Raw genomic sequence first — 15,703 nt, 5'->3', positions numbered from 1 at the left:
ACTTTACTGAAAAAAATATAAATGTTTTTACTTTTATAACTTTAATAAATCAAATAACATTAACATTTCGGTTACTAAATATCAGTATATGTATATTATACTGACAATGCACATTCAATTGTATTTTTTTCAGTAAAGTGCAAATTATGTTCTGGCCTTGGGAAGGCATAGGGGTTTCCATCCCTAGTCATATTAATTTCTGCTCGTTTGAGTTTCATTCGTCAACCTTCATTACGTATTGTCCTTTAAAACTTCACTTCAAGAGATCAACCAGTGCTGTCAGGAGTTCCTCAAGGAAGTATTCTTGGACCAACTCTTTTCTTAGTGTTCATAAATGAATTGGGGGTAAGGTTTGTGAAAAAACCTTACGCTTTGCTGACGACAAAGATCTCCATTGAGAAAGACAAATATTCGAGTAAACCTTATAAAGATTTTCAAACTGACCAAGAGAAATCGAGGCGTGGGGGATGGATGGCTCACCAGTTTCAATGCGTCAAAAATTTCTACTAATTTCGAAAGCGTGGAATATGAACGCTCACCTTGTTTTCCTCTTTAAAAAAGAGGAATTAACAAGAGTAGATGCACTACGCCTTCTTAGAGTTCATTTGTCAGGTTTCATGCAGGCTGAACATCTATGCAAAGTGAGATCCTGCTGCTCCAAGAAGCTAAAGGTCATTCTAAGATACGAAAGCCTCCTTCCTGACACAGCCATTTTGACACTATTTACACTGTTGATCAGACCAGTCTTATAAAATGAAGGTCCTTTCTTTGCTGGTGCTCAAACTAACCACGCAATTCTCTTCAACGTCTCCAAACTCGAGCAATTAACGGAACTTCCAGCAACTCTGATGCCAAACCCCTGCAGTCAATCCAGAATTGTTTCAACATGGCGTGTGTGTCAGTATTTTAAAAATACAGGCATTAGCCTTAGTCAGAGGAGTTTCCAAAACTCGTTCCAAACAGAGCAAAGTTTTTGTAACCGACTCGCCAGAATACAGCACGTTAGGACTATATTGTTCAGGGCAAGCCCTACCAGGGACACTTGAAAATTAGTTTCGCTCAACCGACTCGCCAGAATACAGCACGTTAGGACTATATTGTTCAGGGCAAGCCCTACCAGGGACACTTGAAAATTAGTTTCGCTCAACCGACTCGCCAGAATACAGCATGTTAGGACTATATTGTTCAGGGCAAGCCCTACCAGGGACACTTGAAAATTAGTTTCGCTCAACTAAACTTCGCCACGTGGAATCCCCTCACAGCAGAGGTAATCCCGGAAAACCACTCTCTCGAGGTATTTAAAAGAAGGTATAATAAATACCTCAAAACTCAAAAATGAGGTGATTACCAAGACTAGCGGCATATCATCACTTATGATGGAGCTGTCCAGCTTGTAAAAAAAATACATAAGAAAATCTAAAAAGCGTGGTGAAAATATATATCCAAAATACATAAGAAAATCTAAAAAGCGTGGTGAAAATATATATCCAAAAGTGTATGATATTCGGATTAAATTATAGTCTGACTTGCAAACTAATCGGAATAACACACCACTGTAGCACTGCATAAGACTAAAGTCAAACTTAAAAGACATTATGGATAATTGCGTTCTATGTTTAACGTTTAATTCTGCCATTCCAGCTGTATTATTTACCAGCTTTATCCATTACCATCTAACGCTTCTATCAAACAAAATGCTTTTGTAGCCGTCTATCTTTTTCAACTGTTTTTTCAAACACATCTGACTGTTTTCCGCCATATCTAGTGTACAAGACTTAAGGAAATAAATTCTGAAAGGGCATGCAATGCTACCATTCAGACAAGTCCAATGTTTAGACCTAAACCTACCTAAAATACGAACAGTACTAAAGTATTCAATTAAAATATAGCTACAATTTAGTTTCCCACTGAGCCGAAGCTAATATTGTCTGTGTCTAATATGTCTAATATGTCGGTGTCAGATAATTTGATGAGAACTGAATATTATCCCATCTTCTTCCTTTTATTTTATTTTATTATTTATTTTATTATTAAAAGTCAAAGGTCGTAAGAAACGATTTATTGTAAAATCATGTTATTGTAAGTAAATTTTTTATACGTAATTTGCCGAGGACAGCATTTGGATATAGAACCAAAATATTTTAAGGTCTAAACAGATTTCACTGTCTTCCGTATTGTTTTACTTGTTGTTGTTTATATTTATCACAGTATGGCTCTCTGACCGTTCTACGACATTTAAAATTCCATATCTAATACATTTTTCGAAAGTTATGTAGGCGAAAAAGAGCGTATTTTCAAGGAGTATATACTTATTAATAAGCCTTTCTAGAAATTCCTTTTTGTAATTGGAATTGGTTAATTTTTTTCTTCAAGTACAAATTATGATACAGAATCTTTACATTCCACCAAAATTTTTTAAACAAACTAAGTTCGAAAAAAAATCTTTTTTTTGGTCCATTTCACTGACATTTAAGCTCTGGTTTGAATAAGGATTTTATCTGTGGTTATATCTTATGATCTGTATAAAGAATATATTGATATCGGTTTCTGCCACTTTGACAAGTCCCGTTTGGCATAATGAATTGATGGAAAATAAAACATAATATTAAATAATCCAAAAAAGAGCTATTCGGACTCTTTTCAAGTCGCAAGTCCTGTGGTGGCGTAGTGGGTTCAATCTCAGCTTCATAATATGGGAACTCCGATTATAGCAACCCACTGCAGGCCCGATGCAAGGATCTTTGCACTCAAGAAGTGTTGTTGATCCAACACACATGGAATCACCAACACGTTATGTTTATCTTTTAAATAAGGTAGGTTCAATCGCCCTTTATGTGAGACTCTTTCAGGGCCGTTTCCGGGATTTTTGTAAGGGGGGAGGGGGAGGGGTATTGTTTCGGGGGCAGAGGTGGGGTTGGGTGCAAAAAAACTTTAAACGAATCAAAAATGTGTTTTATGCAATTTTATTACATTTTTACGAGTCGGAACATCATTTTAAAGGGGGGGGGAGGTTCAAACCCCCTAGCCCCTCCCCTCAATACGGCCTTGGACCCTTCGCATCTAGCTCTACTTGGAAGGCTTTAATTAAATACTGGACCCATAAACCGGATACGGAATTAAAATTTCATAGCCAAGATGTATTTCAAAATTGATGCAGATAAAAAAAAAAAAAAAAAAAAAAAAAAAAAAAAAAAAAAAAAATCAAGCTAACTTTGCTGCTCAATAAACATTTCCTGAAATTCCGGTTTGTACGGAAAATTATAAAGATTTTCTTAATTTAATGCAAATCATGCTAAAAACAATATTTATATTTGAGAAAATTCCTTACAAGAAACATTTTTTTTTAAAGACAACAATTTCATTAATTTTCGGTCAGTTTCACTGGAATATAGCGTATAGTTTCCATTCAAATCATAGATAACAAAACGTAGGTCATTTTGAAACCGCTGGGTATAAGACTATACCCAGTGGTTATTGATTTTCTGGATATTCAGGATATACCGGGACATATATCGACATACGAGGTATTCAATGCACTGCTAACAGGAAGACACAACCCTCTCTGTAATGTAAAGGTTCATTGCAAAGTGTTGAATGTCGAAAAGCGTCAGGTGTTGCTAAATGCAAAATTTCTAGTTACACTGTTTTAACAGGAGAAATATAAACCCGATTTTAAATACCCGATTTTACAAATACCCAATTTTAAATACCCGATTTTAGAAACGAAAACGTAAATAATTTCAGCAACAACTCATCCAGCAGTAAAAAAAAAAAAAGTAAATTCATTTTTCATATTAGTCATTTTTTTGCAGTCATAGCAAGAAAATTTAATCGGTATAAATGTATGACCACGCCAGGTCATAAAGAGACATGTTTAGAAAACAATTCTTACTTCATAATATGCGAAATTCTCCTAGTTAGCATATTTTCCAGGGGGAGCACCTTTATCTTTACTATTTTTGAAAACTAAATTGTGAAAAATAAACAGATTTCACTACATTTCGTTCCGTTTTCAAATAGTCTATATATGGAAGTTAAACACCATCACTGTCATCTACCAAAAAGATACAAATAGGCAAATATTGATAAATTTAGGTTAAGTTAGGTTAGGTTAGCTAGAAGGCTCTTGGGTGATTGTTTTATAATCGATTTTCAAGACTTGGAGAATAGATATAAAAATGAAAAATGCGAAAAAAAAAAAGGAAAATAGTGAGGATAAAGGTGCTCCCCCGGGAAAATATGTTAATTAGGATGATTTTGCATATTATGAAGTGAGAATTGTTTTCTTAACATGTCTCCTTATGACCTGGTGTGGACATATATTTATACCATTTAATATAGGGTGGGCCGTGTCTAGGATTCTGACGGGGGGAGGGAGGGTAGGGGATTCATGGAGAAAAACCGTTTTCTAAAGGAATTATTTTTATACATGTGTTCATTTTTTGGTAGGGGACAGAGGGCTTAGGCCCGGTAAAACTCCTTTCTCTACTGAATAAGGCCTTCAAAACTAAAAGTCATATTGACAACAACATATTTTTTCTTAAAGAGCTAGGTTAATATTGCTGAAAATGTTTCCTTGTAGATCTGCTACATTCAAAATATATACGCAATGCTATTACAACACTGGAACAAAAGGGAGTACGACGAAGGTCATAAAAAAAGAATAGAATAGACACAAAATGCTACTAAAAAGACCCTAGTCAAATTTACTAATATTCCAAATTCCTTTAAAATGTGTAGATAACATTATAAAATGAAAAGACACAAATTGTTACCACTTTTGCTCAATTGTTCAAGGTTATAGCAGAATTCATGATACAAATTATATTTTGACACTAAAAAAAAGTATGAATGTTGTTAAAAATTTATCCCAGACAATATCTCGAAGATCTATTGGCAATTAAACTCATTTTTGACAGATTCGGATAAAATTATTAGCATAACCTTTATTTTCGTAATATCTTTGTTGATGACCATTTTTCTTTAATTTTCTAATATATATGGACTTAGTAATCTAGTGTATTTTAAGCGTTTCCAAGTTTTGGAAAAAGGATAAAAAAAAGTAATGATTATCAATAATTAATCAGTAAAAATAATTAATCATCATCACTATCATCACTAAGCTGCGAGTCTCTAATTGACTTCTTTGTCAGTACCTTCTTCTTCACTTCCGGAGGATGGCTAATGTCTCCACTGTATTCTATCACATGGTTTTTTGCCAAGCGCCATTCGAGCAGTTCAGTTGGAAAATCATCAACGCCACCCAAATCCGTGAATCCAATAATATAGTCAATAATTTTTGATGATTTGACTAAAGCCATGGTTGGCATGATTTTTATTCTTAGTCGATCTATAAAAAAAGAAAAATATAAGCCCCTCCTTAGAAATAAACACGCCTCCTCTATCCTTAATTTTGGAACCGTCTTTCTTGGCAACCTTATACGAGCTCCCCAAAGAAATAAAGCCATTTTTATAGCTTTATCCTAACCTAATCTTGTTTGCAAGGCTTCCGGCATGTCTGTGGGTAAAACCGACTTATAACTACCTCCAGAAAGTTTAAAAACTGTGCTAAACAGGTTTCAAACTTAAATCTTAGGGCCTGAAATATACTTTCAAGCAACAGTTAATCCGAACCTTTCTCTTTCTAAAAAAGAATAGCCTGATTATATAAAGGTTCCTAACGTGTGTTCATGGACCTATGAAAATAATGGTAACTTTTATCTGCAGCGTGAAAAGCTTTAATTTTTTAGATAGCACTGGATTCAAGTACTTTTACACTTTTTTTTCAAACCATTGCTTGTTAACTAAACCATTCGCGAGATCTTGCTCCAAACAGCCATCAACACCTCCAACGTAATATATTAAGCCTTGAAAGATTTTCATCCCAGTCTGGCGCTAGCATTGCTTACGTCTAGCCGTACTTTTATTTAGCTAAAACAATGAAGGATTTATTAAAAATATAACAAAAGAGAATTTCAATCAGTTGCTATATCATCATACATACACAGAATGGATTAAAAAAAGAAGAAAAAAAAAACCGCGAAAAACAAGAAAGGACTATTCAAGATAGAAACGCAAAAGAGGAAACATCAAACAGCATAAAAAAGGAGAATTTTCATCAGCTACTATACCATCACACATACACTGAGTAGGGCTAAAAAAGAAGAAAAAAACAAGAAAGGAGAAAGGGGAAATAAAATAACGGAAACGGCGAACAATACAGAAACATAAAGCAGAAAGGAGAATATACCCATTTATTGGACGTTTTCCAAATAAAAATATATTATGTAGGCTACGTTTTCAATACTTTTGGTAACATGTACCCTTAATTAATATCAGCTTCAAAATATCTATTGGTAAAATAAGAAAAATTCCCTTGACATCACCTTTTCAGTTTACCCATATTTCAAAAAATTCTTATAGCATTATTCCCCCAAAATCTATAAGCTTTATACTGCTGTTCCTTAAAATATGCTATATTATTCACATAGAATAATATATGTGAGTTTGAGGACACCATCCACCAAAACTTTTAAAAATACAAATATCTGTGTTAGTGCCTGGTAAGGCCATTCCATATATATTTTTGGAAACTATATGGCAACAGGCCACCCGCTCCAATTTTTTTCATACAGTTTTTTTTTTTACAGGTATTTTTTTTATGCAGGTATTTTTTTTTCGCTCCTAAATAAAATACAGGTTTTATGTAGTATTTAGGACGCCTTTGATATACGAACATTCTTTGAAATTGTAGGTGGCTTTATCCTACTAAGAAAGATTTAGTGGGAGAACAACCTGTTTATTCGTGTTTTTCTTCATGTTCTGGGGAGAGTGGGACGGGCATAGTTCAAACCGGCACTAATTAAGCTTTTACAATTACACTTAGAGTAGGTGCAATACAAGGCCACCCGCTCCTATTTTTTTCTAAGTAAAAAGAGGTGAACATATTTAGGAAATGCAGCCCGTATGAGGGAAGGTCGCCTTCTTCAGACAGTCTACAATTGGAAACCAAACGGCAGAAGAAGACGAGGTTATCCAAAAAACACATTGCGGTGAATTTATTTTTACCGAGATCTGAGGACGGCTGAGAACTCACTAGTACCTGAAGGACAAGACGTCATCACTGCAGCCTCATCACTGCCATCACAGCCTCATCACGTCATCACTGCAGCCTCAGTCAGGTTGGCCTCAGAGAATATATTAGTAAATCTTGGAGTGCCTTGCGTGGTACCGTTCCGCCACGCTCGGGATGCTCAACCTGGTGAACGTGATTTTTGAAGGTTGACGAACACCCGATTTGTGCTACTTTGGCCTCGGGCGGATTTTTGCTGCAACTAGTTACTAGCAGTAGTAATATCCTAGTATATATGCATAAAAGACCGACATTGCTGTGTAAACACATTAAAGTACATTTTCCTGTAAAATTTTCAAACCAATTCTTAGATATGCTAGAAAGACCTGTTCAGTCCCTTTTCCCGCCAATAAAAGAAGGGGGATAACGTCTGTTTTACAGCGTAGCATTTTCTTGAATAATTGTGTGCTAGTATTTTTGTTATGGGTCTTTTTTAGTATTTGTTCTTATGCTTCAAAAATGCGGTGAATTTTTTTTTTACCGAGATCTAAGGACGGCTGAGAACTCACTAGTACCTGAAGGACAAGACGTCATCACTGCAGCACCGCTTCTGGACGATGAAAGACGTTTCGTCGAAGCCCAATGCGCCACCTATGCCTCCAGAGGAACTAAGGGTCCATGGTCTAATAAGGTAACGAGTAAACTCTCATCTTCCTTATCATAGATATTTCCAAAAACTGAGCTTACTCGTAAAAATAATTTCAAATAGCTGGTACAGAATGAAAAAAATTGACAAAACAAGTTTTATTAAAAATGATTACTTAAAAGAGTAAAGAAGAGTTTGGCAGCGGGTTTTGGTTCCTTTCCTTGTATTGCATACTATATAACCCCTGGTGCATATGGCATGAGAGCCTTCAGAGGAATAATAAAAGGTTTCAAGTGAAGAAGAAGAGGAATAATTTATCAATTACATGTTTTCAATCAATACTCATTTTAGAGAGAGATATTTATTACACCAAAGAAAAAACATCAGTATTAACAACCACCCCGAGAGGTAAAAAGTCCGAGGGTGTGACAAAATACAAAAATAATACAAATTTTCAGACATTATTGAAAATGATTATTCAAAACGGCAATGAAGGGTTAGGTAACGGTTTTTGTTTCTCTTCCTTGTTGTACCACATATTACATAATCCTAGATGGATATGGCATCAGAATCTTAGGAGGGGCCATAAGATATTCTGGGTAGAAAAGAAGTAGAACTGATCAATTAATTGTTTCATTGAAAACTATTTGCAGAAATACAACACTAAAGGGTTCGACAACGATTTTTGTTTCTTTTTCCTTCTTTTATTGCATGCTGGATAATTCGAGATGCATGTCATGAGAATCTTTGAAGGAAACATAATCAATTTTGGATAGAAGAAGAAGAACAAGAGAAGATCCATTATTAATTTCATTGAAAACAATTATTAAAAGAAGAATTAAATGTTATTTTTTTCTTATTTTTCTGCATACTGTAGAATCCCAGACAAAACCAGATGAGAATCTTTCAGGACAATCATTAGACATTTTGGATGAATGAGGAGTTGTCAGCTGGGCACCAATACTACTACTACTACTACTAAGAACTCAACGCAGCATCAAGCCGCCTGAGGCCAACACAGCTACGCCCGCTCCTCCTCCACCCCAATCTATTCAAAGCCTCTCTTTTTACACCCGCCAAGAAGTTCCTATTTCCTTTGAATCTTTCTTTATGACGTCATCCCAACCCAGACAGGGACGACCTGCTTTCCGTTTAGTCCTAGGTGGTTGGCCGAAAAGAACAATCTTCGGCAATCTGTCATCCTTCATCCGCACCACTTGCCCGAACCACCTGAACCCTTCTTCCATTACAGCCCTAGAGAGCGGTATTGAACCACATTTTTCGCATAGCTTATTGTTTAAAAAACGGTCATTCAGCCGGGAACCCAGAACAATCCTCAAGCCATTTCTCTGGAAAACATCTAGCAAATCTTCATCCGCTTTTCGGAACGTCCATGCTTCAGAGCCATATTTGACCACTGTCATCACTGCAGCTTCTATTATCCTAATCTTGGTTTGCAGACTTATCTTCCAATTCTTCTAAACATTTTTTTAACTGTGAAAAAACACCCTAAGCCATGGCTATTCTATTTTTAACATCTTCACTGATCCCACCATCTTTAGTAATAATACTGCCAAGGTAAGTGAAGCTGCCCACCTGATCAATCTTTTCATTACCCAACGTCACCTTTTCATCTTCACTTATTCCTAGCCTTAGTGACTGGGTCTTCTTAGCATTAATTTTCAAACCTTTTTTATTACCCTGTACTAGCAATAACTCTAAAAGTTAATTCATTTTACTCACAGTTTCATCTAGGATGCTTAAATCATCAGCATAATCCAAGTCCAGGAGACTTTTTCCTCCCCATTTGATTCCGTGGCCTCCCATTGCTTTTCATCTGCTCCTTAAAACAAAATCCATCAAAATAATCCATATAAAGGGGGATAGAACACAACCCTGTTTAACTCCTGATTGAATACAAAACCAGATGCTAACCTCATTTCCTACCTTAACCGCAGCAGTGTTATTCTCGTACATAGCACTAATCACTTTAATGTATTTGTCTGGTATACCATACAAGGATAAAACCTTTACTAAAGCTCTTCTATCAACAAAATCGGACGCTTGCTCATAATCAATAAAACTGAGGACCAAAGGTGTTTGAAAACTCAGGCACTTCTCAATTATTAGCCTAAGAGTGAAAATTTGGTCGACACATCCTATACCTTTTCTAAAACCGCACTGCTCTTCTCTTAAAACTTTGTCCACGGCATCTCTCAGTCTAAAAAGTATCATATTAATAAGTAATTAGCTACCTACAGAGATCAGACTAATGCCTCGATAATTACCACAGTCACTTTTATCACCTTTCTTATAAAGTGGCTTAATTAAGGTTTTCCGAAAATCGTTAGGTGCTTCCCTTTTTTCAAAAATCATATTCATAATCTTCAATAACTTATTTCTAACCTCAGAGCCACCATATTTAAGAAACTCATTTACCACGTTCTCAGCAAGTTTAAGCAGTTTCTCAAAATGTTTGGCCCACCTTGGCTTAGTTTTTTCATTATCACTAATTGCGACTCCATTCCTATCTTTAACTGCGACAAGTCTGGATAGATTTCTCCCTCTCAATTTTTTAACGTACAAGTACAACATTTTATTATTATGCCGTCTAGCTACATCTTTCAGACCCTCGGCAATTTTATCCATGGCCTCCACTTCACACCTCCTTAGTTCATATTTTAATGCTTTTTCCACTTTCTTTACATTTCTTTTGTTTTCAAACAATCTATTACTCAGATAATTCTTGTACTAGTCCTTTCTCTTTTCTATTAAACATAAAGCCTTTTCACTAATATTCTTAGCTGCAGTTCTAGCTTTCTTCCCTAATACACCTTCAGCAACTTCACAAATTATTTTTCTAAAATTATTCCAAACATCTTCCACATTATCAAATTTTAGACTCTCAAGTTTAGTATTCAACTGTTCCTGGAAAGTTTCTCTCAAATTCTCATCCTGGAGTCTACCAACATCGTAACTTCCTGGGAGGTAGTTACTCTTCTGAAATTTCAGCTGTAAATTAACCCTAGACACTACTAGATGGTGGTCTTTACTTTTAACATCAATAACAGCACTCCTATATACCCTAGTATCTTGTATTGATCCTTCCAGTCTTCGGTTTACTATAACTTAATCAATAAGGTTTGCTGTCTTACCATCACGTGAATACCATGTTAACTTATGAGCCATTTTATGACCAAACAACGTATTGGTTATAACTAGACTGTTATACCTACAAAATTGCAAAAGTCTGTATCCATTACTTTTTTCTTTTCCTACACCAAATTTACCTAGGCTGGGATACTCTTCTATCCCTATTTCTACCAACCTGGGCGTTAAAATCTTCCAGTAATAACATCATATTTCTACCTGAGACCTTGTTATTTTTCCTCACAATGTTCAGGTAATTCACCCGTTTATGGCAAACTAACCACATTACTCTCCCTTACCTTTTGCTTCTAAAAAATCGTGCACACCTGGTGGTACGTACGGAAATAAAGAGAAAAAATGAAATAAAAACAAACAAAGATAATTTTCAGCCAATGAATACAAAAATCATATATATATATATATATATATATATATATATATATATATATATATATATATATATATATATATATATATATATATATATATATATATATATATATATATATATATATATATATATATATATATATATATATATATATATATATATATATATATATATATATATATATATATATATATATATATATATATATATAGTAGGCCTGCATAGCCTATATAGGCCTATATATACATGTATTGATATATTAATAATACATGTATTTATGAATTTATCATTTATACATTATTGATACATGAGCCTATACACATGGCGTACGGGTCATAAGATAAACACCACGTTCAACTTAGCTTACTGGAATTAATTGCAACAACTTACTGAATAAACGGGATTATTATAATCTACTAAACGTCGCTTGGGCAGCAGATTTAATTTGACGCGAGTAATTTGGAAAGTAAAGACACGGTCTAAGACTAAAAGTCTACACCTCTCTATGCGCCAATTTATTCTCATTGTACAAAAAATTATGGTAAAAAAACCCATCAGAATGTAAAATCTCGTAGCTCCACAGCACCTTTTAAGAAAGGTTCTAATTGGTAGATTTTTAATTTATCCCAATAGATAAATGCACCAAGAACTTCATATCTAGAAAAAAAAAGAATTGCAGCTTATTGCGGTTTACTACTACTACTACTAACAACTCACTGCAGCATACGCACCACGCACTACTGACCGCAATTCAATAATTACTATTGCATATTGAACGCCAAAAATTACAAAAATTAATCGCAATAAATGTTCTGTAAGCGGAATAATACATCGACTTTTGCACTATTGAACATATTCTCTTAAAAACCTTAACAGAAAGTTCCTTTTGACTTCTTTTAAGGAAGTGTAATTAAAAACTACCCCACTCTACGTGCAAACGTGTCCAAAATCACATTGTCGAACCCAAAGTTCATTATACATAGCTTTATATACAAATACAAAGAGTGTTGATTACTACATCTGTGACACTCAGCTTCAGGTTCAGACACTCACACTCAGAAAATGAAAAGGGCCAGATATCTTTATAAACTCTGATACATTTTCTCTAGAACTGATATTTCCTTTTTAAGACCAGTCTACACAAATGTTTAATGCACGAAAAAACTCCATGTTTAATGGAGTTTTTAAGTTTTTAAGTTAAATGTTTCTAAGAAAAACAGAAAGTTAGCTTCTAAGAAAACTCCATGCTCCTGTTTTTTTCTAAAAAAAAAATATAGAAAAAATGTTGATTTATTAGTTGATTTTATTGACGATGATTATTGTAGCCGTGCATCCTCAGAGCTTCGTTTCTTCTTAGAGAACTACTTGTCAATTGTTTATTGTTTTTTGTAAGGTTGTTATTGTTTGTAATGTTGTTATTGTTTGTATTGTTTGTAAGGTTGTTATTGTATTGTTTGTAAGGTGTATTGTTTTTTAATAAGGTTCAAAGTGTATACTTTGACCTAGCCATGACAACCAACAACCATGACAAGAAATAAAAAGATCAGGAATATGTTAGTAAAAACACTGCAATTTTCTTGTTAATTATCATAAGTGAATAATATCTTCTAGCCAATTTCAGGATCGAAGGGAATTCCTCCTTCCTCACTTTTATGGGCAGGTGGGATAATTAGAGTATTTAATCAAACAGTTCGTGGTAACGAACTGTAAGTAAGGAGCGACCCGGCTCAATGGTAACCGAAACTCTAAAAAAATTTATTTTTATACCAATATATACAACAAAAGAATCAGATTTTAATTCTGATTTCAAATATATAATTTTAATTAATTTTAATATTAACAACAAAAGTTAGGTGACTGAGAAAATTTGGCTGATTTTAGAAAAAAGGGAGAAAGACCCCCTAAAAGATATAGAACCTTAATGAAAATCACATCATCATGTTCAGCGTATCAGAAAACCCTACTGTAGAGGTTTCAAGCTCCTATCTACAAAGATGTGGAATTTTCCATTTTTTGCCAGAAGAAAGATCACGGATCCGTGTTTATTTATTTTTTTTTTTTTTTTTTTTCCCCAGGGGTGTTCGTATCGACCAGTGGTCCTAGAAAATCACGGGAGGGCTCATTCGACCGGAAATTAAAAGTTCTAGTGCCCTTTTTAAGTGACCCAAAAAATAGAGGGCAACTAGGCCCCCTCCCACACTCATTTTTTTCCCAAAGTCACCCGATCAAAATTTTGAGATAGCCATTTTGTTCAGCATGGTCGAAAATATGATAAAAATGTCTTTTAGGATGACTTGATCCCCCAAAGTTCCCAGGGGGAGGGCTGAAAGTTATGAACTTTACTCAATGTTAACAGATAGTCTTGGTTCTTGGGAAGTATACAGACTTTTTCAGAGGAGATTTTTTGGGGTAGGTGGGGGACGCAGCGGGGCGGGGGCTATAGGGAAGGATATTTCCATGAAGGAAGTTTTCATGGGGGAAGGGACATTGCTATGAAGGGGGCTCCGGATTTCCCAGCATTATTAAAGAAAAAGATCAGGAATTAAATAAAAAAAAACAAGTTTTTCAACTGATCAACTGATTGTGATTAAGAGGTCATTTTTAAAGAACTGGAACCAAAAATTCGAACTATAGTTTAAAGAGCAGGGTATTGACTAGGGGGCGAACCCCCTAATATACGTGTTAAAAATTTATGAATATAGAAGTTCGTTACGTAAGTTAATTCTAAGTTACGTATATTCATTACTAATAAAAACGTTCGTAAATAAAATTAAACAAGTTTCGAGAAAACCATTTAACCAAATATAATATTCAAATTTTATTTTAATTATTCATGTACGGTGAGCAAAAATCAAAACCTGCATTAATTCAAAAACGTTCAAAAATTAGATAAAAAAAACAAGTTTTTTTTTAACTGAAAGTAAGGAATGACGTTAAAACTCAAAACGAACAAAAATTATTGCGTATATGAAGGGGCTGTCCCCTCCTCAACACCTCGCTCTTTACGCTAAAGTTTGACTTTCTCACAACTCTATTTTTTTAAACAATAAAAAAAACTTTAGCGTAAAGAGCGAGGCGTTGAGGAGGGGACAGCCCCCTTCATATACGGAATAATTTCTGTTCGTTTTAAGTTTTAACGTCGTTCCTTACTTTCAGTTAAAAAAACTTGTTTTTTTTATTTATTTTATAAGGATTGAATATACATATGACAAGAAATCTGTAAAAAAATATGGTTTTGATGCTGAAAACATAAAAATAAATAAATTAATAACAAAATTCAATAATAAATTGAATACAATCATAACAGTGAATAAAAATAATAATAGTAGGTAATGATTTCAATAAATGACGAACTAAAAAAAATAATAATATAAAAACACAGAATAATTCAACAGATTTAAAAGCCCCAGTCTAATTCTCAACATCCTTTCTTATATAATAACGATAACAATAAATAATGAACCATATTACACTTAATATTAGCATTAACTTTCATTTAATTAACATTTTTTTTAAATATTCGGTGCACTCGTATGCTTTTTTCGGATTTGTTACATTTAATGAGTGATTAGATGAAGGAATTTTCATTATATCCATCTTTTTTAATTAAAATGAAAATTTTAAACTCATTTCAGCTGAATATCTGATTAACCTTAGGATCAGAGGCTCAAGACATGTTGCAAACTCTTTACACGTGGGTAATTTGAATTTAAAGAACCGAAAACATCAAAATGAAAACACTGCTTGCCCCCTGGCTCCATCTTAGGTCTATTTACCCCTGAAAACGAGGATTTACTTAAATTTTTCTTTTGGTTGTTAAAAAAAAAAATAGGTAAAAGGTTGTAAACTAGTTTTGCTTATTGGTTTTCAGAGTTCAATGCGATTACTGCCACCCTAAAAACTACATATTTTTAAACAACCCCCAAAAAATATTAGAAAATCGTAGTTTTCAGGTATGAATAGATATAAGATGGGTCGAGAGGACAAAGGATGTTTTTATTTTTCTGTTATAGGTTCTTTAAAGGACAGCAAGTGCATATCCATGAGATTGAAAATAAAAAATCTTCCATCCCCGAGATTTTTCCAAAGGGCAACATTGGGTATATATCTGTATGCTCTTTTTTTATTAGAAAATGTTATATAGGTTGGCCTACATCTAACTATTTAATAAGAACTTATCTTCAGTCAGACGATTTCACTTTTGGTCCAAATAAACCTAATCTTAAATTGTTAATAAATTAAAATTAAGCTTATTTTGAGTTGTTCAAGTTCTGCCACGTTATGCTGCAGTCTTAGTAACAATAGTAGTTTTTAGCTACTAATATATAATATATATATATATATATATATATATATATATATATATATATATATATATATATATATATATATATATATATATATATATAATTTTAATGTGGTCCATATTTCAGCTCTAATTTTT

The 15,703-nt window shown here is 33.8% G+C and overlaps 1 protein-coding gene across 1 annotated transcript in view; it reads right to left on the bottom strand.

Moving 5' to 3' along the window:
* Positions 1–3,189: 3,189 nt before the first annotated feature.
* The window catches only part of LOC148954644 (phosducin-like protein 3), a 48,518-nt gene continuing 36,004 nt past the window's right edge, over positions 3,190–15,703 (bottom strand). The window contains exon 3 of the mRNA XM_089087179.1: positions 3,190–5,350. Within this exon, the coding sequence (XP_088943305.1) occupies positions 5,097–5,350 (254 nt within the window). The 3' untranslated portion in view covers positions 3,190–5,096. The remainder of the gene's footprint in view (positions 5,351–15,703) is intronic.

Source organism: Artemia sp. Qi Xiang Cuo, chromosome 3 (genome assembly GCF_049724085.1).
Source record: "Artemia sp. Qi Xiang Cuo chromosome 3, ASM4972408v1, whole genome shotgun sequence".
In the NCBI taxonomy this organism is placed as follows: Eukaryota; Metazoa; Arthropoda; class Branchiopoda; order Anostraca; family Artemiidae; genus Artemia; species Artemia sp. Qi Xiang Cuo.
This window is presented reverse-complemented; position numbering and strand designations above follow the sequence as displayed.